General features: G+C 40.1%; 4 protein-coding genes across 5 annotated transcripts in view; 2 read left to right on the top strand and 2 right to left on the bottom strand.

The window, feature by feature from the left end:
• The window catches only part of LOC109981604 (fatty acid-binding protein, liver-type), a 53,100-nt gene extending 42,525 nt beyond the window's left edge, over positions 1-10,575 (bottom strand). Inside the window, exons 1-4 of the mRNA XM_020630458.2 lie at positions 10,398-10,575; positions 9,974-10,146; positions 9,744-9,836; positions 9,557-9,618 (exon numbers count right to left, since the gene is read on the bottom strand). Coding sequence (XP_020486114.1) covers positions 9,568-9,618; positions 9,744-9,836; positions 9,974-10,146; positions 10,398-10,464 — 384 coding nt within the window. The 5' untranslated portion in view covers positions 10,465-10,575 and the 3' untranslated portion in view covers positions 9,557-9,567. The remainder of the gene's footprint in view (positions 1-9,556; positions 9,619-9,743; positions 9,837-9,973; positions 10,147-10,397) is intronic.
• On the top strand, positions 154-8,328 carry smyd1b (SET and MYND domain containing 1b). 2 transcript variants are annotated; one of them, XM_020630527.3, is made up of 10 exons: positions 154-419; positions 1,701-1,877; positions 2,131-2,344; positions 3,737-3,867; positions 4,105-4,143; positions 5,088-5,283; positions 6,386-6,478; positions 6,580-6,743; positions 6,840-7,008; positions 8,003-8,328. In XM_020630527.3, exons 1-10 carry the CDS (start codon positions 298-300, stop codon positions 8,165-8,167), a joined length of 1,470 nt encoding a protein of 489 aa, XP_020486183.1. In that variant the 5' UTR covers positions 154-297; the 3' UTR covers positions 8,168-8,328. The 2 variants fall into 2 exon arrangements, with proteins under 2 accessions (XP_020486183.1, XP_020486184.1); XM_020630528.3 differs by lacking the exon at positions 4,105-4,143 and having other exon boundaries at positions 156-419.
• A 1,812-nt stretch (positions 10,576-12,387) lies between the features above and the next one.
• On the bottom strand, positions 12,388-15,023 carry LOC109981602 (isotocin-neurophysin IT 1). The gene is made up of 4 exons (XM_020630457.3): positions 14,873-15,023; positions 14,662-14,783; positions 14,019-14,223; positions 12,388-12,713 (listed from the first exon to the last, which is right to left on the bottom strand). The coding sequence occupies exons 2-4, from the start codon at positions 14,779-14,781 to the stop codon at positions 12,571-12,573; spliced, it is 468 nt and encodes a 155-aa protein (XP_020486113.1). The 5' UTR covers positions 14,782-14,783; positions 14,873-15,023; the 3' UTR covers positions 12,388-12,570.
• Positions 15,024-16,792: 1,769 nt separating this feature from the next.
• On the top strand, positions 16,793-26,535 carry znf366 (zinc finger protein 366). The gene is made up of 7 exons (XM_020630456.3): positions 16,793-16,951; positions 19,740-20,774; positions 20,862-21,029; positions 21,575-21,725; positions 22,323-22,514; positions 24,678-24,852; positions 24,934-26,535. Exons 2-7 carry the CDS (start codon positions 19,747-19,749, stop codon positions 25,515-25,517), a joined length of 2,298 nt encoding a protein of 765 aa, XP_020486112.2. The 5' UTR covers positions 16,793-16,951; positions 19,740-19,746; the 3' UTR covers positions 25,518-26,535.
• Positions 26,536-27,901: the final 1,366 nt, after the last annotated feature.

Below are 27,901 nucleotides of genomic sequence, written 5' to 3'. Positions count from 1 at the left end.
AAACGAGGTTGTAGGTTTTTATTGAAAAGTATTTTGGCACATGATATTTTGTTTCTCAGGAGGAAACGAATCACCACCACCCCGATCTTTGTGTCCCTTGGTACAGTTCAAGAGGTGCAGTGCTATTTTAGTACTTTGGGTGTGGAATGTGCAGTTGTCATTGAAGAACACAAAGGGCGCAGATTAGTCTACAAGTTCCTCAACTACCATAACTCTGCATTTAGCTTCCCTCTACCACAGGAACACTCTCATCTCACTCTCCCCCAGCTTCTGAGGAACCGGAGCAGCTTCTGAACCATGGAGAACGTGGCAATATTTGACTCACCTGGAAAGGGGAGAGGTCTGAAGACGACCAAGGAGTTCTGGGCCGGAGATGTCATCTTCTCTGAGCCCAGTATCTCAGCTGTTGTGTTTGACAGGTACAGTGAACAACTTTCATCTTTTTTCTTTGACTTAAAAACTATGTAAAGCATTTTGAGTTTTGCTTTTTTTGGAAGGCCGTCACCATATTGCAGACATTCACCCCTGATGTCACACTCATTTTGAAACTCTAATGCTTTTCTATCGTGGTGCTGCTGTTCAGGTTTGAAAAGCATATAGAGCAGTGGTATACTCAGCCTTGTTAGACTTAAGAGCCACATTGACCAAAATTTATTTCTGCAAGAGCCACAATCAAAAAACCTCTTTCTTTCCTAAGATTTGTATGGGAAACGCAGTGACATGACTTGCAACGAATAGTTTCTGCTGACAATGTTTCCCTTTTTTAAATAATTTCTTTGGATTTTTTTTTTCCAAGTAGGACCTAAAAGAGCCACAACTAGTCCCAAATGAGCCACATGTGGCTCGAGAGCCTCGGGTTGAGTATCACTGATATAGAGAATGGGACGCCTGATGGATCAAAAAATTAAAAGGCAATAAATACAGAGACCTGATCGACATTAGGCCACATTTTAAAACAAAACAACACAGTTGACAACTCATTACCTATCATAAGACTACAGCTAACGTTAGCATGCACTTACGTTACCATTGATGGGCATTTTTAAAAGTCAGCTGAAGACCTACCTTTTTAATCTGGCCATTAACTTGGAGGACTTTTACAGCCTTTTTCAGTGTTTTTATCAATCATTGCTTTTACATTGGTTTTTATTCAGTCTTATTCAGCTCTTTAACATGTTTTATTAATTACTGATATTTTTTCTGTTCTATTGATTTTGCTTATTCATTTATTTACTTTCATTTTATCTTTTAAAATGAATTGTATCATTTTAAATAATTGTATATAACCTTCTTTCTTGTTTTAATCTCTTTCAATTTCTCTTATTTTCTGTCTGTTCTTTGGTGAAGCACCTTAGGCTGAAGTATTTATAAAGTTACCAAATAATCTGATCACAAAGTCAAGTTACTAGGTTTTCTTGGAACTTCTCCAGTTCCTTGAAGAAGACTGTTTGATCCTGTGTTGAAATAGTTGACTATTTTATGATGTTCTGAAATGATCAAGTGATAAACTGTGTGTAAAGTGGTACAACTAAGATGTCAGACTCAGAAGCTGGATAACTTACCATATCAGATCACTCGGCTGTTTATCTGTGAGACACTCTTACTTTGACTTTATTGTCACTTTGTGTCTGTATTACTAATCATTCATATATGGAGATCAGAACATCTTTACCTATACTGTGTCTTCTCTTCTTCTGCAGTCTAGCAGAGCGTATCTGCCACAGCTGTTTCCGCACACAGGACAAGCTGCAGAGGTGCGGACAGTGCAAGTTTGCTCATTATTGTGACCGAACCTGCCAGCGTGCCGGCTGGGCCGAACACAAGCTTGAATGTTCTTCCATCAAAGCTTTTGGAAAAGTACCAAATGAAAACATCCGGTAAGTGGCATGTTTTCTACGGTCCAAGTCCCACCAAATCAGAAGAGAAGATGCTGATTCTGTGCAAATATAATTCAACTGGATGGTTCACATCGATTTCGATTTTGACAACAAGAAATACCAAGTGAATTTGTGAGTCACTGTTAACAAGTCCTCTGAATTAGTCCTGAGAGAACATGTGTCTGACTTCATGTTATCCCAGGGTCATGATTTCTTTAACCTTTTTTTTTTTTTTTTTTTTTTTTGCGGTCAGTTTGGTGGCCCGCATCTTGTGGCGCCTGGATAAGGACGGGGATGTGGTGTCTGACATGCAGCTGACCACAATAGATGAACTGGAGGACCACATTGCTGACATGCAGGAGGATGAGTTGAAGGATTTCAAAGTGGATATCCACAACTTCCTGGACTACTGGCCCCGCACAAGCAAGCAGCACACAATCGACAACATCTCACATCTTTTTGGAGTGGTGTGTTTAATGTGTTTTAGCCATTAAATGGCTTTTTTTATGTTGCTATCATAGCTCTTAAAATGTATAATCAGGGGCTTTATGAAAGATATTGTCCCTCTCCTCCAACTCAGACAAACTAGCCTCCCGTAAACCTGTCAAAATCAAAGATTTTTCTTTTTACCACCAGCAAAAGCTGACAAAGAGTGAAAAACAGTGGTAAACACTACTGGCTGTGCCATTCAAAGCAAGGCAAGAAAGAGGCCACAGTGCTCCTGCGGTTCCCTATCCTTTTCCACATTATGACATTAATGGCGAAGTAATATCTATTACCTCCCTCTTGTCACAGATTTCCTGTTTTTAACAGTTTAACCAAAAGGCTATAAGAGCAGATTGGAGAGGCATAACTAATATTAAGATTCCACAGTACGAAAAACAAAAACAGGATAAATGTCGAAAACAGAACAATATTGCTACAGCAGAGTTTCTTTTCTTATCCTCTTTTTAATATTGTGCCTTTGTGTACAACAGCAGGAACTATAAACTAGTTTCATAAAGGCACAGCTACTTTTATGATGCCTTATTTTTGTCATTTGACCCCTGAAAGAAATGAGAGGAGACAATGCAGCAAAAAAACAAAAATACTTACAAAGAGCTTTCAAACGTGTCCATCACTTTCACAAAATCTTCCCTCTGCTATCTCATTATCCCTCAATAAAGCCCCTCCCACCAAACGACACAATAAACATGCGTGCCAACATTTGTCACTGCAAACTGTCTGTTCCACTCAGTTGGTTGTGTCTGACCTGGAAATAAAATACTGACATCTATTCAATATACTGTACATCCCAGAAAAGTTCAAAAACAGGTGTGTGCTGCATTGTGGCAGGAGAGAGAGAGAGAGACAGAGTGATACCTACAGACACAAGTCATGTAGAAGCCTGATGGTGCTAGTTTGTACAGTCGCTGTGATTGGCTAGATACATGCAAGATAATTGTTTGATTCAGACCAGACAAGTAAAAAAAATACTTAATACAAAGGAGAGTGTACAGGATCAGACACAATTTATTGTTTTATTTATTAAAAGGAAAATTAAAATTTAATATTGTATTGGTGTTTTCATGCATACACTAACTAAAAATGTCCTCTTCTTTTTGAGCTGCATGTGTGTGCGGCACATTTTTTCACCCTGACTGTATCCAGAGTTTTGACTTCCAGTCCCTTAGAATAATTTCTGTTTGAAGTCAGGGTGAGCAGCATGGCAAAGTACATACTCGTTTGTGTTTACACTGTGACACTTCAGACTCTGTAGCTTTTGTCTGCTATTTCCACATCATCCTTTTACATCACGTCCTGCCTCCTGAGACCATATTCATTGTGTTCACGTGAATATTTTCCCCTCTTTCTTCCAGGTGAACTGTAACGGTTTCACTGTGAGCGACCAGAGAGGGCTTCAAGCAGTCGGTGTCGGTCTTTTCCCAAATTTGTGTCTCGTGAATCATGACTGCTGGCCGAACTGCACTGTGATCCTCAACCACGGCAAGTAAGTAAAATGATTTAAAGTGCCTCTTGGGTTTTTAAGAAATGACTCTTCATGATATTTGTCCTTTAAAATGTTAATGTCAAAGGAAACCAAACTTTAACTTCATGTATAAAACTTAAAAAGTGTTTTCAGAGTCTGTGTGTGTGTATGTGTGAGTTTAGGTTCTGTTGTGTATTGTGTGAATTGTTGTCCGTCAGGTTGCATTTGGTGTAAAACTGCTTCCTGTTTGTCTTTCAGTCAATCGGCTGTGAATACTATGTTTCATTCTCAACGGAGGTGCGTCACCTCAACCTGAGCCTTTTTGACCGTTCTTTATTAAAGCACAAATTAAAACATGTACATCGCATCTTATATATAACCACCATCCTCCATCAAAATCCATCTATTTAAAAAAAAAAAAAACAAAGCCTGTGTAAGTAGTGCTGTGTAGTTTTCACTGTCGGCTTGATGTGACTCGGTTTTCACATCAACACATGCACATCTTTGCTCTAACCTTGACTCAGCGCTTTAGAGTCACTAAAGGCTAGTATAAGGGTGTCTCACTGCCTATTTTCTCCACCTACTGATCAACTTCACATCCTTCTCTAACTGTTTGTCATGTCCACACAAAGTCTTACTCGTGTGTGTGCTGCTGAGTTTGTCACTTTGTGTGTTATCGCAGTGTGTCTGGCCATCGTGCAAACACAGACTGATGTGATTAAAGTCCACCTCTAACACCACAAAACACCATGCTTAAAAATAAAAATAAAAATGCATATAATTTCCATTTTGGTATTCACTTTTCTTTAAATTAATATTCATGATTATTAGAATAATTGAATATTAAATATTAATAATTGAATACCATTCCCTATAATTAAACTTGAATATTCACACAAATTTGTTAATTATGGAGAAAATCTTAGTTTTGCAATTTTTTTTGCAAAAATGTTATAATAAAATGTAATTATTCCGATGGCAAAATTAACAAAGAAAGAATGAAATCTTCTAAAAAGTGTCCAGCCTTGTATGAAAACGTGTATGTGCATAACATTATACTACATTTAGGAGTTGTACATTCACCAAAGCAGTTAGCTGTGAAATGGACTCTCAGATGTTTATTACTATTCACTCTTTCAATCCTTTACCTGGATTGACTGAATTGACGGAGGAACTGGGTTTCATCATTAATCAGAAACTGTATCCCCATGCCTGAGTTTGACTGTTTTTCTCCTCCTCAGGATCGAGCTGCGTTCTCTCGGCAAAATCTCAGAGGGAGAGGAGCTGACAGTCTCATACGTGGACTACTTGAATTTGTCAGAGGACAGGCGAAGGCTGCTGAAAACCCAATATTTCTTTGACTGCACGTGTGAGCACTGCAAGAACCGAACCAAAGATGACCTGAAGATGGGAGGGAGAGAAGTGGATGGAGTCAAGGTTTGTGCATGTTTGTCTGTGTTCAATTTAAGCTCGCCTTCCATGAAGAGAACCGTTTCATTCTGCACAGAGGCAACAAAGACCAACTCTGTCACTACTCTAACTCCTGGCAACGTGTGTGATGAGGAGTGATAGGAAACATGAGAAGCAGAGAGAGAGGGACTATTTTAAGCAAATGTTAACTTCCGATTAATTCAGCTTCATAACTGTGTATATGTTCCACCATTCACCTATACACTAGAAAAAAATAGTAATAATGAAAAAAAAAACCTTTGTTGACAGCAAAGTACTTCAAAGCTGGTATCTTTTTTTTATATAAACCAGAATCTATAATCACATCTATTTTATCTTCTTCTACACTAAGCCACATAATCTTCCCTCTCCAACACTCTGTGGTGTAAACCAGAGTAGGACCCTGTCCTTGAATGATACACTTTGACGTTATCTTGTTCTTTGAAACACAAGACACCAGACTTATTATAAGGCAAAGGTTACTGGTCTACCTCATGTGATAGAGTCGATCGTATGTGTGTGTATGTCAGAGGTTATAAATAACAAAGGTCAGGGACTATTAGCAATAAAGATGTCCAGTTAGTTAATCCCTTAGTTAGTTAATATTTTTTTAAGTTTGTAAAATCAACTAAATTGTTTTGTTATGAACACAATAAAAAACCTTCATGTGTCGTCAGGAGCTCTTCTGCAGGCTTGTACGTCTTATTCAAGAATAAATATTTAATAATCATTTGAAACTAATGGCAGAAAATAAATATAGAATTCATAATGTGCTTTTGGTTATTTTATAATCTCCTGAAATAAGTAACATAATGTGAGTAAATCATTTCGCTGTAATCTCCAGGCTCGCCACTAGAGGCCACCAAATCCCACACTCTGGCCCTTTCACAAAAAAAAAAGAAAAAAAAAGCAAGCACCCACCTTTATGGACCTATTAAATGCAAAACTATGATGAAATATCTCCTCTGAAATACATTTTATAGAACATGTTATATGATATATTTTATTGCCAGTGTGTTCATATTCAAACAGTGAAAGGATTTGTTGACATTAATGTAATCACTCTCTCTTTATCTCTCTTTTTTTTCAGCCCTCAGAGGAACAGGTGAAGGAGGCGACTGACTACTGCTTTGAAATGATGGAAAAAGTGGAAAAGTCTCGGTTAAATGGTAACTACCATGAGGTATTGTATCAAATTCCCTATAACATCATTTTTAAAGAGACTCCAGGAGTTGTTTTCATTTTTCTTACCTTGTCTTTATGTTCTTGTTTGTTTGTCTTCAGGTGGTAAAATATTGCAAGGAATGCGTGGACAAAACAGAGTCTGTTTTGGCTGACACTCACATCTACCTGCTGAGGATTTGGAGCACCTTAAGTGAAGTGCAAGCGTACCTTCAGTACTTTACTGACGCGGCGGATTACTCCCGTAAAATGGTGGACGGATACATGTGAGTACTGAACTTCCTCTTCCAACATCTCAAACATCATGTCCTGTTCAGAGCAAATAATTCTAAAGAAAAAAAACAACTTTCCGCCCATTACAGAAAATTGTACCACCCAAACAACGCTGCCCTGGGCATGGCTGCAATGCGAGCAGGAGTGACTCACTGGCAGGGCGGGGAGATCGAGGTCGGCCACGCGATGATCTGCAAGGCCTACGCCATTCTCATGGTCACCCACGGTCCAACGCATCCCATCACCAAGGACCTGGAGGTAAACACCTCGTATTCTCAAACCGTTCACAAAACTCTGCAACTGGAGGTGGCTACGCTTTCAGAGTATTTGCTAAATAACTTTTTGGGGGCCATTTTAAGTTATATGTAACAGATAGTGGTCAGATGGCTTTGTTTGATTTTGGATGCAATCAAAATGATCCTGATGACCCCAATGTTTAATTACCCTAATGTCAAATCTTATATAAATGACTACCAATGTACCATACCGTATAACTATTTGACAGAGCGAGGTGTCATGTAGTGATACAAAAAGAAGTATCTCTCGTTGCTTTTATGAGCTTTGCTGTAATCTCTGACTTGTTTTACTGTCTGACCTGCATTTTTTTCTGCTTCTGTTTGCTCACATATCTCTCACTTAGCCATTATTGCGACAAACAGGCTGCGGTTTTCAGCAGAGGGGCTTTAAAAACAAATTAACCTTGACCTGCCAAGAACATAAAAGCAGGCCGCCAAAAGCAGAAAAACACAGTTGTTGTACATATATTTAGTGACTAGTGACTTTTTTTCCAGGTGTTGATAAATGTTTCTCCCCATTGCATTCTTTATTTTCTTATGGGTTGAACACAGTGAAAAACTCAGACAACAGCACTGATGTATTTTTATTCACAAAACCATACTGGGGGAAACGTCCAGCTCACCTCTGTAACCATCTCTAAGTACCCGTTGCGATCCTCTAATGTTGTCCTCTCTCCGATAATTAGTTATTGCAGATTTAAAACTTCTACTCGGCCATCTTTGTTAGAATATACATTTTTTAAAACTTTAAGCTGACAAAGGGGCAACATAAAAATATTTAGTTTTTTTCACATTTCTAAACCCATTATTGGTAGATTACCATTTTGTTTTTATACACACTCTCGAAAGCAATGACTTCAAATTATACACAAAACAGTCATAGTCCCAGGCCTGTTGCTCTATGACCTTCTGCGAGAACACTGCTAATGTTTCCTGTGGTTTTCCCCCCCCAACAGTCTATGCGTATGCAGACTGAGATGGAACTAAAGATGTTCAAAGAGAACGAGTATGTTTACCACAGTATGAGAGAGGCCGCTCTGAAGAACAAACCGATGGCCATGATGCACGAACCCAAGTCTGTGGAGGAAGGAATTAAGAACATGTTCCACCGGAAGAAATAATCACAGGACTGCAGTCAAGGAAACGTCGAGCAAACCCTTCTATTGTTTACGGCTTATAGATTTCTGAGTGTTGTGTGGATCTACACGGTTAATTACATCATAATTTTCTGTAACAGTTACTTTTGTAGTTTCACTTTTCATTAAAAACATTTCACATCAAACTTGTTTTTTTCCCCTCATTACTCCAAATCCAGTCACCTTTACATGTTTAATGCAAGCACTTCTGGACCAATTGCTCATTACATCAATAATTAAAATCATACTCCCTGCAGTTTGATGAAGGAATCTAGCTGATCAGCCAAATCTGGTGCAATGCATCTCCTCATTAATTGAGATGTATAATTTGTACATGGTCCCTGCAAAACTGCAGTTTATTAAATATTGGTGTACAAGAGAAGTTCATAGCGACAGGAATGCTTTCCAACTATATTGGGAGAGGCAACGGTTTGCACACCAAAGCTGCTTTCAGAACTTTTTCCATTTACAGATGTGACTAAAATTTTCTTTTAAGTTTTGCTGAGAAAGTTTAGATTTAAATCATTTTAATTTCAACTCTCCATTTGGCATAACGGGGTTATTCTGCTTCTCTGTGTGACAAGCACGTTACAAGTAAAACTCCCCCTGCTGCTCGATGGGTGTTCCTACCCCCCTATTCATTCCAGGATACAGAGTCAGCGCTGGAGAACCTGCCATTTCAAATTCAGCCGACTTGAACCTTTCAAGCTTCCTCTTTACATTCTCCTCAAATTAAGAGTGTTGAGAGATGATGAGGGCGTTGTCTCGAAGCAGTGAGAAATAAACTCTAACTTTGTACACCTTCAACCCAGGTTGATATAACTTTAATTTGAACGAAGTTAAGTTCCATAACCAACTGGGACTTTGTCAAATCACCTCTCCTTTCTTTTTACCCTGGTTGGGTGTGAGTCCCTGCAGTCAGGACAAAGACAACCTTTAGTTCATTACGCAATCAATTTTTATTTGTATAGCATCAACTCAACAATTGTTATCTCGAGACACATTACAAGAAAGCAGGTAAAAAGACCTTACTTATTGCTATATTACAAAGACCCGGCCTATCCATCATGAGCACTTTAGCAAAGCAGCAAAAGTTGCAGTGGCAAGAAAAAAACTGCCTTATTAAAATAGGCAGAAATCTTTGGCCGGATCCCCGGCTCATGACGAAACAGCCTTCACAGGCCTAGACTGCGCCGGGCTTGGAAAGGGATAGAGCCTTTTGTTCGTTAGATCGCACTTAGACCACAGTAAGTCCAGCTACACACGTGAGAGTCTGTTCCAATGGGTACTAGTCATCTACAATTTTCTAGTATGAACATGCAAGTTTTGTCCAAAGAAACTGAGACAATGATGAATTTTTTAACAATTTATTATAGTGCAGACATTTACATGCGTTTGAGCATCCGCTTGTATACAATACTGCCAAGAGTCATAGTCTGGAAGGAAAGGAAATTCAAATTAGAAACTCAAGAATAATCCAAGCATGTCAATGCAAGCAAAAAAAAAAAAAAAAAAAAGAAAGAATTTTATTGCTGATCTGTGTTTTTCTAAATGTACTCACATTGAGAATTGTGTTCTCATCCACCAGTTCTGTGACGGACTCAATTCCCTTTAGGGAGACCTTCAGACTTTTGCCTTCACGCATTACAACCGCCTTAAGATGAAGCATAACAAAAACAAAAAATGAATACAAGTGCAAGTCTTGGACAGGTGTGCAGTGGGTTGTGATGTGGAGTTAAGCCAATTTTAAATGAGTGATATAGAGCCCTTAAATTTAACCTCATTACCCACCTTGACCTTCTCCCCAGTGATGGTCTCAATATCAGCCTCCTTTCCGATGGTGAAGGAGTTGGTGAGGACCTTTGTGCCAATTGTGACCGTCACTTTGAAGTTGTCACCAGTCTCCTCAATCTCAGAGATGCTTTTTATGTTTTTGCCTTTCTGGATGAGCTCATCAGGGAGACCTGAGAACAAGAACAAGCAACAGGTTGTGAGTTCATCCCAAATAGTTTGTGTTACTTTCATTCAAAGGCTTTAGGAGTTGAAAATTAGCACTGCAAAAAAAAAAAAAAAAAAAAACAGAACAGGAGAACATCTCATATTCCAACTCTATCAATAAAAAAGGAAATGCGTCAAGCACTTAATCTCACCAGGGACTTTTAAAAAAAAAATTCATAGCAGAAAAGAGGTGAAGTAAAGAAGGCAGTAATCTCACCGATGGCCTTCATAAAAGGCTCAAAGTTCTCCTGTGACTCCAGCTGGTATTTTCCAGAGAAAGACATGGTGATAAACAGTGAAGGAAACGCAAGGAGCAACTTTCAGATAGTTTTATACTCTCTTACTCCAGCACTGCAATCATTAACTCAAGGTGTCTCCAATTTGAGGCAGATCCCGCCCTCTTTATCCAGCCCAGCACACAGACGATCCAGCAGTAAAGATAAAAAACATAAAGATAGAGGGTCAGGATGCCGAGACTATAACCCTCCCGTGACTGTATCTGTCACTTGCTGTCCATACCCAAGAATGCTTCCAATGATCTCTGTAGTCTTTTTTGTTTGAAGAAAGACAGACATATGATGACACTGCTTAATCACACACCAAAAAAAAGCAGCTGATTGGACAAAAGTTTGCAGTCTGGTTTCTGTTTGCTGCGTTCTCTCTGCTCATTCTTCCCCCTTTCTTCTGTTTTTTCCACTTTCAGTTCTCTTTTCCTCCATTTTTCTCACTGTCTCGAACCATTTTGTCTGTCGTTTAGCAAACTCCCTCACTACTTTCCTTGTGCAGGCTTTCACTTGTCCTTTTTTTTGTCCTTTTTAATATGCCTGCAACCAATCAAGTCACTTGAGAGCATGCATTTCTCCATACATTGTCTTAAAGGGATACTTCACCCATTTGCATTAAGCTTTGTATCATTAGAAACCTGGCAGTATTTTTGAATGGACGTGCATCCCGCCCTCATTTTCCCCTGAGACGGGAAATCTTTGTATTTCTGAGTCTGAAAAGGAGCTTCCAGTGACGCAAAATGGCGATTTTTGCGCCGGGGCCGGCTCGAGCTGGGGCGGACTGGTAGTGTCGGTGCTCTCACTGTTTGCCTATGGACACAGACATAGAGTCTGTTTTCTGCCAGGAATTTCCAAGATCAATTCTGGAAGAAATCTCTGAATCAGTTGAGGAAACGGCCTCACGTGTTGAAGTAAATATGTCTGTAAATGTTTTTATTACTATATTTCTACTGCTATATTGTATATTTTGGAGACACTGTATCGATCAAATTTCCCTCTGGGATTAATAAAGTGATTCTGATTCTGAACTAGAGGACCTTAGTGGGAGTGGCCTGTGGCGCTGTGCATTCTGGGATTTGGTGTCTTTCCTCAACATGAGCCAAAAAGACACTTTCTGCCTTTTCACGGCCAAGAAGGCACCAACCATTCTACAACATATATGACCCAATGTCAATACAGATTCATGTTTCAATGGGTGAAGTATCCCTTCAAACCAGATTTAACATTTCCGGGGGGAAAGCACACATTTGGACCAGAAAAAGTTTAGAATGAGATGTTCCACCACATTTTCCATGATATTTTTCACAGTGCTCCTGTGTTACAAATCCCAATTTTGGTGTAAATTTCTTAAGGTTGAGCACGGACATTAATGTACATTTTGTTTTTTTAGAATCCATAGAAGACCCTGCTGGAGTTCACTGTCTGCTCCACAGTGTGAACTCTACTCTACTGGTGCTTTACACAGGTGGAGTGACTCTTCAAGGTAAACTTCCTGAGCCTCTACAGAGCGAACAAAAGTGAAGACAAAATCATTCAATCAAGCGAGCACATCTTCAATAATTTGTCATCAGTGTTTCAGACATTCAAATGTGAACTCTGACTTCTTTTTTTTTAACCAAATCTGAACAATGAGGTTAGTGCAAAATGGTTCAAAGGTGACTACCTTACAAGATAAGTGCTAAAAGTGTTGCAACAGTTACATTGTGTCAATGAGAGTTATATACACACACACACACACACACGCACGCACTGACACACACTTAGAGATAAAGCGGTCGGCGTGCTTTCTTCATCTGTGATAGTAAAAAACAGGTCGAGTAACGCTGCAGCCTGACAAGCTTTATGCTGACTTGTCCTTCCTGTGTAGTGAAAGGGTTTGAAGTTTTCTGATGTTGTGCTCTTGAAATAAAAAACAACAACAGCTAATCTTCCAAAATTTTATTTCAACATGCAAATATCTGGATGACTGCTGTCAGGACTCATCCCTATTTTTATACATAAAAATATATCAAGAAAGGAACTCTACAGAAGAACTTTACTGTAACTACATTACAACTACATGTCCCATTCCTTGTTTTCCCATGAGGCCGTGGAGTCAGGTGCAGCTCATTGGTGGACTCGATGTGAAGTGTGACCGGCCAGGTGCAGCAGCCTGAGGATGATGTCACCGGGGTCGCTGCCTTCGTATTGGCTGGTTTGCTCTTCTCCTTCCTCGTCCACGAGGCAGGACTGGTCAGTAGTGCAGCTTTCTGTGGCGGAGAGAGAGAAAAGGAAATACGGAAGTAGTTAAAGATAATTCCAGGATTGCTGTTATTGCAACCAAACACTTTATAATATGTTGTTATCAGGTTTAGTGTCCCAGGAACATAAGCAGGAGGGTGAATGATCCAAACAAAGGTCACAGTGACTGTGGTGGAACTTCATAAAAACTGCTTAAAGCTGCTGTGAGGAGTTTATAGCTGGTTACGAAACACACATTCATTCATATGTAATTCTCTTTATTACCTAAAAACAAACAATCAGAGAGAAGAATTATTATAGTGACTATAGAAATGCCTGAAACCACTGCTAAGGGTTTAGGTAAGACAAAGTGATTAACTTCACAACACTGTCACAGCCTTTTTTACATTTTCCTCTGCCATTATTCATGGAGAGTGAAATATTTGACAGGTTTTGATCTCACATTTTAAAAAGTATTAAATACAGCTTCAAGGGGAATAAAGAAAGAGTAAACGATACACTTTTATCGACTTCAGAGAAAATCAGAGAATCGAAAAAGACCAAGTACTTTGAGTTTTCTGTTGTATCACTACACTGATTTACACAAGTCTTAACACAGGAGGTAGTGTTTGCTTTGTTGAAGATATTGATTTTTGGATCATTCATTGATTGTGATGATTTTTGTTGAAGTTATTAAACAATGTTAGTTTTTTCCAATGTTATTGGAAACCAATATTCTCATGCCACAAACACAGTAATTTGCACTGTTTTACAAAATCAAAGCTTGTCATAGATAGTAAGTAGATATTGTAAAATAATATATAATACAAGTAAATCACATAAAAACTGTCCCATAGTGAAGGAAAGTTTCTACCTGACTTTTGGTTTTGTTGATTTTGGCGCCCCCCTGTGGACAAAGTGTGACCCTTTATCTTCTTGCTGTACATGTGTAAGTTCTGTTGTCAGTAGAAATGATCATGCTGTCTTCTAACAGTTAAATTAATCACTCACTGTGAATCTTTGCGATGGAAAGTGTAAACAAACTAAATTTGTCTGACACATATCTGGAAGCAGCAGTTACATGCATTGGAATGACTATGAAGACATTATTAACCTTGTTGCTAATTGTCTTGCTTGCTTACAGGTCATATTGAGACGTCAATATACATTTTACTGTTCTTCATCAAAGGCTAAAAGCTCCTCACTGTAGCTTTAATTAAAGTTTTGATGGTAGGTCTTAAATTCAAAGGGTGTATTTTTACAAAGCGGTATTGCTACTTTTGTCTCAACGTAAAAGATCTGAACATTTCTTCCACCACTGTTTAATATCTGACCTGCGTCACAGCAGACTCCTGAGGCAGCGCAGCGTCCGCCCTCAGATCCACAGGGTCTCCCTCCCGCCTGGCAGGGGGTGAGCAGGTAGTTCTCCTCCACACAGTGAGCTGTTTCTGGGGAGCCCAGCAAGCAGCCGAGGCCCTCCCCGCAGCAGATACTGGGGCCGAAGCAGCGGCCCCTGTCTCCAGGGCCACACGCCATGCACTAGAGGAGGAAATGGTTGGTCATAATCACTGTTGTTTTCATTGTAATGTCTGTACAGAGTTTTTGCCTGTGCTTCTTCAACTTTCCAAACTGACTTACATCCCTTTATTCTGCTTGAGGATGAGTTTCACAACACACAAAACTCCCTTTTCTGCAATAGTGAGATCAAAAAAACAATTTCCAAGGGAGGGAAGTTTTGAAATGTAGCCATCAACTTTTCATGAATGTAGTTTTAGTTTTTTTTTTTTCAGATACCATTCAACACCTATTGCCTATCTAGCTGTTCTGAAAAAGGGATAACTGTCAACAATTTTGTTTGTGCCAATTAGTTCTTATCCAATGAAAATTTAAAGGATGAAGCTTGTAGAAAAATCAAACAGGCAAACCTAACTCTAACCCTTTCACAGAGTTGTTAAAATGGTGATACAAGCAGCTCACCCTGCGCTGTGGTGCGTCCATGATGGATCTCTTTCCTCCGATAGGACAGTTGGAGATGTAACATGCTGAACAAACAGACAGAAGGAAAAGTAGGCACACAGACACAGCGGCTCCCGTCATTTCTGCAGAGAGAGTGGAAGAAAGATGTAAAACAGAATACAGCACACAATCAAAGCTTAACTTCAAAGTTGAACAGATATCCACATCTCACTTGTTGGCACTTGATGAAGAGAAGAGTTCAAGTGTTTCGTTTTAGGCGCTCCTGTTTCTTCTTCTGTCCTTTGTGCGTCTGAAAGGACTTATATACCTCCAGAGCTCCTTCAGAGAGTGACACCGAAACCAAAAAGCCACTTAACGGTTCCTAATGAGTCTTTTTTAGTTCGTGTCACCTCTTGGAGATGGAGTTGACCACTAGGCAGGTCAAAGGGTTAGACGGTTCTGTGGCCTGCTTTGCTTCTTACTATAGAGAATCATTAAAGACAGGCCTGTGCTGCGTGACCGTGCATGTACGAGATGACGGAAAAATCAGAGAGGTCAAGAAGTGAATCAGGAGGTGAGATTAATCTATAAAAAGGAGCAGATGTGAGTGTGGTACAACTCTGATTTAACTGAAGACACATTTTAAAGGCTTTCTGTGTTTTAGTTGAAATCCTTTTTTGAAGAGGCGATTTTTCCTCAAATTAGAATTAAAAAAAAAAAAGAGGCAAACAGGCAAGTCAACAAGTGATATAGGAAAAAATGAAAGAGTAAAAAGTAGGGAAAAATAGGTGTAGGATCTCCTTCTGTTTATTTTTCCCGGACAAAAAGGCGGGAAAAGGTAAAAAGACGGCTGTAAAGGCCTCAAGAAGAAGAAGAAGTCCATCTTTAAACCTGGGCCTTCTTTCCCGCCATCTTTTCTTGGAAAGGTTGTTCACAGAGTTTGTCGGTGGGCCGGATGCTCGTAAATAAAAAAAAAAAAACAAAAACTGTTGCCAGAAAAAAACACACACATACCTACAAATGTTCCTCTCTAATCATAAAGTCATTAATTCCTGGCAGGAATTGACGCACACATTGTCCAGGTCGCAGGTTGATTGGTGTTAACGGCAAATTAACTTGGCTAATGATCTTCCACAGCCCACGAAAGAGGGTCTCACTGTTTCAATGATATGAGCTCAATTACTGCAGCTCCCTCCTGACCCGCTAACTGCCACCTCACTCAATTAAAACACGACGTTATCACGGCGAAACTTCTGTGCCAAGACGGAGAAGAGTGGGACACTGAGACGTGGCAGGGTTTATTTAGATCATAAAACAGAGATGAAGACACCGTTAGTAGACATGCAGCATGTCTGAGTGTTGTAAACCAGAATGACAGGAAAAAAACAGGACACACTTTTGCCTCCTAGTGGCAGTTTGAATACTTTACTATACATGCATTCATTTTCATTGTAAAGGTGTTTGACCTGTGATGCTTTGCAGACGGTTGGAAACATATCTTCATTTTTATATGTGCAATCTACTACAATTAAACTAACAACATTTGATGTAAAAACTACATGAAACTATTTCCTTATTATTATTTTTTTAAGTTAAAGAAAAATAAACCTAAAATGTTTTGCAGAAGTACATTTTGTTGCAGGGCTGCAGCACTGTATGACATTATATAAGTATTTTTTTTATGTAATGCCCTGCATGACTAACACGAAGCACATACACTTTATCTGCTCAAGCTCAAAGCAAATTCTTTCAGTGCTGCTTAGTGTGAAAATATATGTATATAGAGTTCATATTTGTTTTCAATATAAATGTTATATGTGCTTTTCTTTACATGTATTTTGTTTAGGTTTCTAAAGAGAAAAAGACAGGATGTGTTCATCTTCCATCACTGCATGACACTTCACAGCAGCTACACGTTCAAACTGCATTGTTTTTTTGTGCAAAATCAAATCTTTGCTTCTCTGTGTTCATCTAAAAGCTTTGTAAAATCCCTATTTCATCGAGAAATGGAGATGTCTATCTAGTGTTTCCTTATTTTTCTGCAGGAAGGCACTAGGCTTGTTGACTTCCTCTCCCCTCCCTTCCTTCCTTCTCTCCGAAGGTACTCATCTGAAAAATGAGAACAAAGTGATTGTTCCTGTTCTCTTTCTTAAGTCACTTCAAATGCTATCCGCGGACGGGCGGCTCATTGTCAGGAGAGTTGCAGCTCGAGCAGGAGGGAGAGAACGCAGGTACAACAGCAGCAGCAGTGGCGGCAGCAGCAGCACTTCATCCACAGCATCACAGAAACACACTCCACTACACTCAGCCGGTAAGTTCCTCTCTCACACACACACAAATACCCACACACACACACACACACACACACGGACTAGGCTGCAGCCTCACACTAACACACGCTTACATGGCACTGACTGGCATGTGAGGAGGGGCTTGGTTTTTAATGGATTGTTTGGAATGCATGGAGGGGCAAAGTACAGGCTGGGGTCTCTGCACAGTGCACCTTAAGTGAGGGAGATGCTAAAAGAACAGGATTATATGCAGGAGCCAAGAGAAACATTGAACATGTCAGCATGCATCTTATAGTTAAGTCAGTAATCATACATTTAATCCCAAAAACCTTTGTTAAAAAGTATACTTCCATTGTTTGCTAATTATATTGTTTATTAAGGGATATTCACTGTTTTTCACAAGTTTATGTAAACAGTAAATTAAACAAATCTTATCATGGTAGATATGGAAGTTTCGTGATCTTTGTTTTATCATCTTTATCTTTGTCGTCCACAGTCTTCCTCGCTTTTTTTTTATTTCAGAGATGTTGCTTTTATATTATGCTGCAAGTCTGTATCATTCAGCTGAGTTTCTGTCCATCAGTCAATCAGCTACAAACCTTTATATTTTTTTTTTTGTCCAGTTTTGTCCGATATCAGGCATATTTAAAAAAAAAATAGCGAATCAGAGAGTGAACTGTTTCGCTCATTTAAAAATATTAGAGAAAGAGCAAAGATACCCAAATGTTGCTTGGTCGGGGTTCAGTGTAATTTCATTTGACTGCTTGCTGATGTGAATCTAAAGCAGTGGTTGTCAAACTTTTCTGTCATGGCCCCCCTTTCCGCACCCTCCCACCTGAATGTAAAGGTGACTTCAAGGGCCAAGACCAACTTTGGCAAAATATCATTAAGATTGTGAACATTCACCTCACCATGGTGTGTGCAAACACATGAAGCGATAGTGATCTACTTTAACTACTTACATTAATGTATTTAAATGTGTCAAAAAAAACAACATCTGTATAAAAGACAAATTTATAATGTATTTTCTTGAAATTGAATATCTTATAAATGTCAATTTTTTTTAAAACTTTCAATTCTGTATTTGTTTCTACATTAAAAACGAACACAAAAAAGGGGCAACATTTAAATATTCTCATCTTAATTCACCTCTGGACACACCCCACCTGTGCCCCCCCCCCCCCCCCGTCATTTCTCTGGATACAGTAACCTCCCACCCCACCCCAGCCCAGCCGTCCCACCCCCACCCTCCCAGTAGTCCCACCCAACAATATGAGAACCATTCATCCCTTTTTTGTTTAACAGTTTTTATTGGGTTTTCAATGAGCAACATCAATGTACATTTGTTTGCAACATACACGGCAAGTAGACATTTGCACATAATTAGCACGTTTGGAATGGATACAGTCCCTCCCACCCCAGCCCTCCCCCCACCCAACTGCCCCCTCATGTCCAGATGTTACAGGAAAAATAGTGCATTAGTATTAGAACCATTCATCTTAAGTCTTCTTTTATGGGGGGAGAAACTGTAAAGACATTTTCCTCTATTTTTGGAGATTTCTGTCCAAACAATGAAAACATTGGTTGAGAAATGAATCTGCAACTTAAATAAGACTGAACATAATCTTTAGATGCTGACTTTTATATTTTGAAATGTGCAATTGGTTTGTAATTGTTTATACAAAGTGTAATTAATGCATCTGATGCGTCACATTAAAAGAAAGTAGAACTTGCGGTCATGCTACAGAATTAGACTGAAATGGATGTCAGCAGTTTCTCATTGATAAGCAATGAACTATTTACAGCAATATGAACAAAACTGCAACGCATGATTTGGATTTCATTGAAGAGAAGTCCAACAGTTCCCCATCACTCTGAGTATCATTATCTCTTCACCCATGACCATCATCTGCACCAAAGTATGCACAAACTGCAGTGAAGACGTTATTTATATTTCTTAGGACATAAAAACAAACACAAGTTCACATGTATCAGTTATTTTATCTGACTCAGGCTGCTCAGAGAGACGCTGATTAAAACCTGTTGGTATAATCAGTACAGAAGAAAAGGAGAAGTTCTTCCTCGCTATCAGTGCAAAACAAAAAAAAAAAATGAACAGAGCATGCAGAGAAAAAAAGACAAAGAGAAGCGAAAGGAGTGCGGGAGGTAGCGGTGAACATTTCTGATAACTTCCTAATTTCAGGAGAGGAGAAGATGTGTGAGAAAGGAAGAAGTGAAAGGTTTCAGGTAAACTGAGAGTGACGATAACAGAATGCATGTACTGAAAGTGTGGATCCAGTTTCATTACGACAACAGAAAGCCTCAGAGAAACCGTTTCATATCACACAAAGCTGTATTTCAAAAACATCAGTGTGACAGTGTGTGGATCTGCAAGTAAGCAGAAGGCATACATAGACAGCGTGATGAGCAGAGACATAAGAGGGAAAACTTTTTTCTACTGGGGGTACCATGATGAAAAGGGAATGTTCCATTTACAATTAAAAACCATTACCATTTTTTACCCCCCAACATTTTATACAATGCATTTTTTTTTACATGTCAAGATTTCCCACAATGCAACAAACTGAAAATACTGAAAATAGCTCAGTAAGGCTTTTGGTTGTGTCATGTTGTTATTTTTTATTTAGACACATGTAGTAAAAAGTTTTTTCCACATGTCCAGTTTAAGTTTCACAATGACCTGCATTTATAAAACTGGAGGTATTCTCCTTTAAGTACACTTCTGATTAGTTCTTCCACCACTGTAATTGCAGATATTTAACCTCTTGTACTCTTTTTTTAACACAGAGAGAAAATGGAGAAGGACGGAGTGAGTTTCCCACCAGCAAGAAGTCCTCCTCTCAGAGACGAGCTAAGACAAGCTTCTCAGCACAGTTTCTATCTGAGCCCTTCTCCGCTCTACATTAAGCCCTCGAAATTCTCCCCTCCCAGATACCCCAGCATGTCACCCACCAGAGACTCCTACAGCACGTTCAGCCTGCCTGCTTTCTTTCCCATGATGGGCCCCACTTATATACAAAAAGAAGGATCCCAAAAACGCAAAAGAACTCCTTTCAAAATGGACGACCAAGGAGATGAACCCGCCAACAGAGGAGAGGAGGAAGAGGAGGAGGAGGAAAGGCGAAGTAAGACAACTTTGGACCTGGACCACAATCCTTTCTCCCTCCCACCTCTTCCTGTTCCTTCCCCATCTCCAAAACTCATCCCTGGTATGATTGAGCTGAACAGACTGCAGCTCCACCACAGATCACCTGGCATCAATCTACCTGTGCAGGTCAAACAGGAACCTCTCAGTCCCTCCCCTGTTTGGCCTCCTTCTCCTCTCCTCCTCCACCCTCCCTACTTCCCATCCCTCCACCATCGCCTCCTGCCCTACCCCTTCTTCATGCCCGGTCCTGTTATGCACCTCTCCCCTGGGTCTTTCTACCCAAGAGAGGACCTCCGTGCCAGGCATCGCAGCCGAGACGGACCTCCCCGGGGTGGGACAACAAGTGCAGAAAAGCTCGGTCTCAACGTCCATGTGGATGACAGTTACTACGTTGACGTGGGCGGAGATCAAAAGAGGTGGAAGTGTCGCATGTGTGAGAAGTCCTACACCTCAAAGTACAACCTGGTCACGCACATTCTGGGACACAATGGCATCAAACCTCATGGGTGTCACCTGTGTGGGAAGCTGTTTAAGCAGCTAAGCCACCTGCATACACATTTGCTCACACACCAGGGCATGAGGCCACACAAGTGCCAGGTGTGCCACAAGGCCTTCACTCAGACCAGCCACCTGAAGAGACACATGATGCAGCACAGTGATGTAAAGCCATACAGGTAGAGCAGGTTTTTTTTTTTAGCTTTTTATTTTCAGTTGTTACCTTTTTACCCTATTCATCAACTCATTTTACCTGCCCGTTTCAGCTGCAGTGTGTGCGGCAGAGGTTTCGCATACCCCAGTGAGCTCCGTGCCCATGAACTGAAGCATGAAAAGGGTCAGGAGAACGTGTGTGTGGAGTGTGGCCTGGATTTCCCCACACTGGCACAGCTGAAAAGGCACCTAACTGTGCATCGTGGCCCCACTCTGTACAGGTGAGCTTAAAAATGTGCTTTTATATATCAATGTCTTTGTTATCAAAGTAGTTGTTTGACATTTTGGGAAACAACCTTATTTGTTTTCTTGTCGAGAGTAAAACAAGAAGATTGATACCATTGATGCCTACACACAGTTTAGTAAGCAGCCAGTGAGCTTAGCTTAGCTTAGCATTAAGTAAAACAGCTAGCCTAGCTTTGTCAGACCATAACAAAATGCAGCTACTAATGCCTCTAAAGCTCATTAACAGGCATGTTAAATTTGAGTCATCAAAATAAAATAAAATCTAAAAAAGTCCAGAGAAAAGCTTTAGAGGGGCTGATAGATGGATTCTCCTTGCCAGTTTCCCCCAATGTAGTTTTTTGTACTACAGTGTGCTAAGCTAACAGTTTCAGCCAACAGACATGAGGGTGCCATCAATTATATCAATTCATAAAATGTAAATAATGCACAAGTGTCTTTTCTTTAACATTGAACAACTGTTTTATTTCAGTTCTCTATCTCTCTGTAAAAATGAACTAATGTACACATGTTGATCCTGCAGGTGCACTGAGTGCCAGAAGACTTTCCAGTACCCGAGCCAGCTTCAGAACCACATGATGAAACACAAAGACATCAGACCGTACATATGCAGCGAGTGTGGGATGGAGTTCATCCAGTCACACCACCTGAAACAGCACACACTCACCCACAAAGTAGGTTTCAATAAAGGGAAGAAAACAGTTTGAACTGAATTTTGTCAAAATGTTTGATTTGTTGGGTTTGGCATCCAGTAGAGTTATTAATTGTTCTGTCACTTGATGTGAGTCACACTATTGTTTGTGCAGACTTTGGAAAGTGAAGTCGTGTGGACAGTAGCTCAACAAGTTGTTTTGGCAACTGTTTCAAAGCATTTCCACTTCAGTTTTGGCTCCCGATGCTATTTTAAATCCCTTAATCTCAAGAGTTGTATCTTTTGTTTCCTATTTAATTAATGTTGGTATAGAAAAACTATCTGCTTCAAAACTGTTTGACACTATTATATTTAAATATCCTGTAGAAGACTGTCCAACGTCTTTATGTTTACATGGCTGTATTGCCCAATCAAATAGATTCTTGACATCTTGGAATAATTTGAAACACATTGCCTGAAATAAACTTTAAATCATTTGGATCTGAAAACCGATCAAAAGATACTAAAATAAAAACAAGTGGCAATACAGTTCAGAATAACCAAACATTAAACAGCAGAAAGACTTGTCTGTTGACTACATTTCTCACACCACTACTTCCCACATTCTGTCATTCTTCAGGGCGTGAAGGAGCACAAGTGTCGCATCTGTGGTCGTGAGTTCACCCTGTTGGCCAACATGAAGCGCCATGTTCTGATCCACACCAACATACGGGCCTACCAGTGTCATATGTGCTTCAAGAGCTTCGTCCAAAAACAGACCTTAAAGGCTCACATGATCGTCCACTCGGACATCAAGCCATATAAATGCAAGGTTGGTCAACATCTATGATCTGGCTTTTTGGTCTCGTGTTATGACTTTTAATCCTCATTTGTTTCTTGGCCGAGCTAAATGTAGAAACTGTCCTGATGGGGAAAACGACAGAATCGGAAAAAGAAAGGTTCCCTAACTGAAGAAGGTTTCCTAACTGAAGCCCTGTAGCTTTTGTCCCTAAACCAAACTAACCCTTAACCGTGGCACAATCACAGCATTAAACTTAGTCATTAAACTTATCTTAAACGGGTTCAGGAGGCAAAGGAAATGTTGTTCTCCTTTACTAAAGGCAGGTATGTGACCAATTAATAAACGTTTAAAGGGTGACAGGCTAGCTGCTTCCTGTGTGCATGCACGGCTTAGCTTACTGCTTGCATTAGCTTCATATTTGAGTAGAGCCGAAAAAGATCCTATATATCATTGCCTGCAAGAAAGCTGATGTGCTTTTTTAAAAAGATATATATATTGCCACTCTTGGACACAACAACTTAAAAGATACCAGAAAGAGGGGAATACGTGCCTTAGCCATGGGTTGTTGATCTATAACTGATGCGGCTAAAAACGGAGCCAAACCAGCACCCCAAAAGAGCATGTCGAACAATTGCGAGGTGTTTGGTCAACGCCATCAAAACTCCAGGTGCTTCCTTTAATCTGTGTTTATTGATGAGGCTAAACCTGTCTTATTTATTGTTAGCTGACATTTGTAGAGTCTGTTGGAGTGTCTATGTTGACCTTGGTGTTTGGTGCGAGGACTTAGACGATGACCAGATAGCAGAGAGGCTTTTTGGCAGTAGGACCCTCCTCGTCCATAGGAAGGATATCGCCGCACAAACTGCCTCTCTAACAATGGCCCGCTTGCCTCCCCGGAGAACAGGGCCCTCAAATAGATTTCATCTCGCTTTCTCTGCTGCTGGAGGGAGCTTCCTGTTTTCTCACGGTCCTCTTGGACAGTTTACAGTCCCTCTCTCCTCCTGAAGGAAAGGACCACCCTAATAAAAAAGAATGCAGAGGAAGGACAGCGCAGGAGTAGCCCTTCCCTGTTCTCCTCCTGGCCCTGTCTCCATGTTGCTTCCTTTCTCTCTCTCTGTTTTTCTTGCGTGCATGTGTGTGTCAAGGAGTAAGAGGGGAGGGGGGGGGGGGGGACTAAGAGGAAAAGAGGAAAAATGTGGATAGAAGGAAGGAGAAAGGGTGTGTGTCTTTGTTTATCTCAAAGCCTGCACATTCATTCATGATTGCGTATCTCTACAGCTTGCATTCTCTGAATAAGTCATCTACCAAAGGAGTTTTGGCGCACAAAGAAAAATAATAGAGGTGTATTGTTTCGGCCTATTGTTTCTCTTTCCTCAAATAGTTTTTACTGCAGCCACTCAAGGAGTGTAAATAAATACATTCACTCAATGCTTGCATGCCAGTTTAGGCTGTTTCACAAATGTCTGCCATGTCCCTAAATTAAAGAGGCAGTAGTTTGTACTCACTTGACTATATTTAAATGAAAACTACACAGTTACTTTTAGTCCAAACAACAGATACAACTGCAAAATTAGGACATTTACTTTCAACAGATTTGCTAAAAATACATTTGCACTTTAACTTGAGGCCTGCACAGCTTAGTACAACTAATGTTTTTATGTCTATATCTTACTTCCCCATTCATGTAAAATACGGAGTGTGCTGCTACCTTTTGGATTTTTTATTAATGACTGAAAACCTTTTGTTGTTACCTTCTTTAGACATAAGCTTAGTTTCAATAGCTCTGCTGTCATCAGTCTACCTGTGTCTGCTCAAACTTATTAAGAAGGGTTAGTTAGGTATTTCTTTCAAAGTGGGTATTCCTCCTTTCTTACATGGGCTTATTGATAGGGAGTTTGGTTGAGTTAAGGCAAAAACCCTACTTGGTTTAGTTTGGGGCTGCTTAGATTTACTTGGCGCCTCTTTGGCTAATTTTAGTCAATGGACTTATTCTTCTGGGCATCGAAACTCTAGTCCTAAAAAGAACACCTCTGGCTCCAAAACAAGACAAAACTGGCCATAAACCCAGGTTTCAAAGTTTCAAATTCCACCTCAACAAGTCCACCTCTTATGTACAGTCTGTGAAGTGAACAGCTTTATTATTTGTTTTCTCCTAACTTAACCAACCATGCACCTCACTCCCTTGTCTTGCAGCTTTGTGGGAAAGAGTTCAACAGGATGCACAACCTAATGGGCCACATGCATCTCCACTCAGACAGCAAACCCTTCAAATGCCTTTACTGCCCCAGCAAGTTCACACTGAAGGGAAACCTCACCAGACACATGAAGGTCAAACATGGAGTCATGGACAGAGGGCTGGATGAAAGACGTAAGATTGCTCTTATTTTCCACTTGCATGCATATCTGTTGCAAAAGTTGCTCGATTTAATCGCTATTTCTCCAACCTCAGTGTTTAGGCAAAGGGGACGATACTGCCTGTCTACTCCAATGGGCCTCCTTACCCGCTTCAGCCAGGAGGAGCCATTCGACCTTTCCCAGAAGCCCTCGGGCCTCCCCAGCCTCCGACTCTCACAGTCTGATGGTGAGAGCGTCCCTGGGAGCTCGTGTCAGGAGGAAGATGAGGAGAGTTTGTACAGGAGGAGCCCGTACAGCCCCGAGCCGGACCACCACGAGCCAGCGGGAGAAGAGCAGTACTCCCCTGAGCTGGAGGAGAGAGGGCAGGGGTCTCCAGCTGAACTACGACCAAAGAAGAAGCAGAGACAAATGTATCAGGATAGTTTAGAAGAAGAAGAGACATATGAGAGGCAGTCAGAGACAGAGGAGCAGGCTGTAGACTCCAGGGGGGAGCAGGAGCATCTCCTACAGTCAGAACACACATCTGAGTTAGATTACGAGTCTCATTCAGAGCTTGGAGAGGACCAAGAGACAGGCTGCAGACAGTATGATTCTGACTCAGATTCTGAGCTAGATAACCACCAGGAGCTAGATCATGAAGAGCAAAGTGAACAGCAGATTCTTAGCATTTGTGACTAAACCTACCATGAGGCAGAGAGGAACCAAAGCAGATTAGGCTTATTAAGTGAAATCATGTGAGCACCATTAGTGCGAAATGAAGAAGAAGAAGCACAATAATAATAGAAGTCAGACGATGAAATAGAAGAAGTTAATCAGTGCCAGGTCTACTCGTCAGTTAAATGGATTGTTCATGTTTTTTTTATTAATGTAAGCCCACAGTGGCAGTTTGTTGTCATGTCTAAGCAGAGGCTTGCCACTAGCTGGAAGTAGCACTGCTAAATTGCTACTGCCATAACGCTCTACTACGCGGCTGTAAACCAGCACTGTAGTATCTTGCAGCATGTAGCAGTTTAGATGTATTTTAATCTAGAAAATGGAGATAAACAGTATGCAGACTCTGTGAACTCTTGTTTGGTCGTGTTAAATATACTGTGCTAAAGTTTGACTCTTTTCTGAGGGATTTTGCAGTTCGCCCAGGAACATTTGAGTTCATTTCTGAATAAAAATTGGTTATGGATGAGGTGCTGTTTAAGCTTAGCACTGTAACAAGAAATACAATTATATAGTTTTGTCAATTAAATAAATACAACTGACATATAAAGCTGTGAAGCATTCTGCATGTAGACAACATATCATTCATAATCACTGATACGTCAATGTTCATTGATTGGCGGAAAGGTTCTGTGAGGGTTAATCTTTTTTTGTACATAAAATAGAAAATCATATTTAATGTTTATTTTTTTTTCTTTAAAATAGTTTTATAATATTGAATAACAAAAGTCACGTTTGAGTTTTCTTTATATGTTGCCCTTGTATTTTGTGTAAATGTATGAGGTCAAAATCAATACTGTGTTATTTCTGAGTCTTTTGTTTATGTTTTGGGGAGATTTTCTTATTTTTTTGTTCATTTGTTGGTGGGATTTTGTACTTAAATTGAGATTTGGGTGTAACATTGTTATTTACACACAGACAGACTTGGACAAGCTTGATGTATCATATCCATTCAGTGTCTTTATGAAATAAACTGCAAACTGTGTTTGAAGTCTAGTGTTTATTGTTTTTAAATACTTGGGTATGGGTGGCGAGGGATATGAGGGGCCATCCATGAAATCTGATTGGCCAACCTAAATTATAATTGGCTATTTGCCTTATCAGAGGACTTAATAGCTTTCTTTGCTTTTGTTAGCTCTTTTAATCGTGACATTGAACATACATCTATTTGAATCTTTAAAGAATAAAGCAAAGAAGATTCATACGTTGCCACTTCTGTCACTTTTTAAAATAAAACGAAATATAAGAAGAGAAATAACATCTTAAGTTGTTTGTTAATCTTGAGTTGTAAGGAACGTTAGTAGTTAAGGCATCTATAATACGATTCATTGAGATAGAAATGGATAAATTAAGGCAAATTTTCATTTGTACGTGCACACACACCTCATGTGACCCCTATATAAGCCAGTGCCTCACTCAAAGAAGTCTGGATCCACCCTCCCTTTGATTGCTCCGTTTTTTGGGGGGATTTGTGAAGTTTTATTGCATGTCCGTGTGATGGTGGTCAAACGGGAACATTGTGCAGGACAAATACAGAAATAAAAGTTGAAACCCCTGAAAAGAAACCTGCGTTCTGTAGTTTTTTTTTAACAGCCCACAAACATCCGATGAGTGATCCTGAAGAATATAAACCCTGATAATAAATCTGAGTCCTCTTTTTTTTTTTTACCAAGCCAGGGATGATTGCCGTGTGTTTCAAAAAGCTTGCCTTTCTCCTCCTGCTTCTCTTTCAAAGCGGAGGAAGAGGAAATGAAAACACCTCTCCCCTTCTCTCTTTTAGGTTGTGATCAAACAGTGGTGACGGACACAGTGGGTGTCCCAGACAAAGGCTTCATATGTCTGCGTGGCTCAGAATGAAGCATTGTTTCTCCTCATTGCAGAAGCCCCTCTGAAAACAGAAACAGTGCTGGTATAAAGAGTGCCTAAAAAGTTTTTCTTTTAAAGAAGCTGCATGAACAGACAGAGCATCCTTTCCCATCTCACAACTTTTATAAAGTAATGCAGCAAAAGGTCATTGAAGGTCTTGTTTATCACAATTTGAATGGTTTCAAGTTCTCTTTGCTGTGCTTTCACATTACACCTCATTATATCGTGCCAGTTCAGGTAAACAGGGAGTAATTTCTTGTCACATAAAATGCAGAACAGCAGCTTCTCTTTTTCTACTACTGACGACCACCGTGTCCTAAAGGGCGAAACTGCAAACAGTTTGAGGAAGTTCTCACATCCTCCTCTCCTTTCCTTTCCTCACCTACATGTTTCAATCCCAACCACCAGCTCAGAGAGGAAGCACATAGTGGATCTGCTGCTAGTGTCTGTGTCTCCCATCCTAAACTGGCCTCTCTCTCAAACAA

The sequence above is a fragment of the Labrus bergylta genome, chromosome 2, assembly GCF_963930695.1.
Source record: "Labrus bergylta chromosome 2, fLabBer1.1, whole genome shotgun sequence".
NCBI lineage: Eukaryota > Metazoa > Chordata > Actinopteri > Labriformes > Labridae > Labrus > Labrus bergylta.
This window is presented reverse-complemented; position numbering and strand designations above follow the sequence as displayed.

Excerpts from the sequence above, each read along its gene's own strand:
- znf366 (XM_020630456.3), top strand. The coding sequence starts at position 19,747 with ATGGAGAAGGACGGAGTGAGTTTCCCACCAGCAAGAAGTCCTCCTCTC. Across the intron at positions 21,030-21,574 it reads CGTGGCCCCACTCTGTACAG|GTGCACTGAGTGCCAGAAGA; the intron begins GTGAGCTTAAAA and ends TTGATCCTGCAG. Across the intron at positions 24,853-24,933 it reads CAGAGGGCTGGATGAAAGAC|TGTTTAGGCAAAGGGGACGA; the intron begins GTAAGATTGCTC and ends CTCCAACCTCAG.
- LOC109981602 (XM_020630457.3), bottom strand. The coding sequence starts at position 14,781 with ATGACGGGAGCCGCTGTGTCTGTGTGCCTACTTTTCCTTCTGTCTGTT. Across the intron at positions 14,224-14,661 it reads TGGACGCACCACAGCGCAGG|TGCATGGCGTGTGGCCCTGG; the intron begins GTGAGCTGCTTG and ends TTCCTCCTCTAG. Across the intron at positions 12,714-14,018 it reads AGGAGTCTGCTGTGACGCAG|AAAGCTGCACTACTGACCAG; the intron begins GTCAGATATTAA and ends TCTCCGCCACAG.
- smyd1b (XM_020630527.3), top strand. The coding sequence starts at position 298 with ATGGAGAACGTGGCAATATTTGACTCACCTGGAAAGGGGAGAGGTCTG. Across the intron at positions 1,878-2,130 it reads GTACCAAATGAAAACATCCG|TTTGGTGGCCCGCATCTTGT; the intron begins GTAAGTGGCATG and ends TTTTGCGGTCAG. Across the intron at positions 4,144-5,087 it reads ATGTTTCATTCTCAACGGAG|GATCGAGCTGCGTTCTCTCG; the intron begins GTGCGTCACCTC and ends TCTCCTCCTCAG.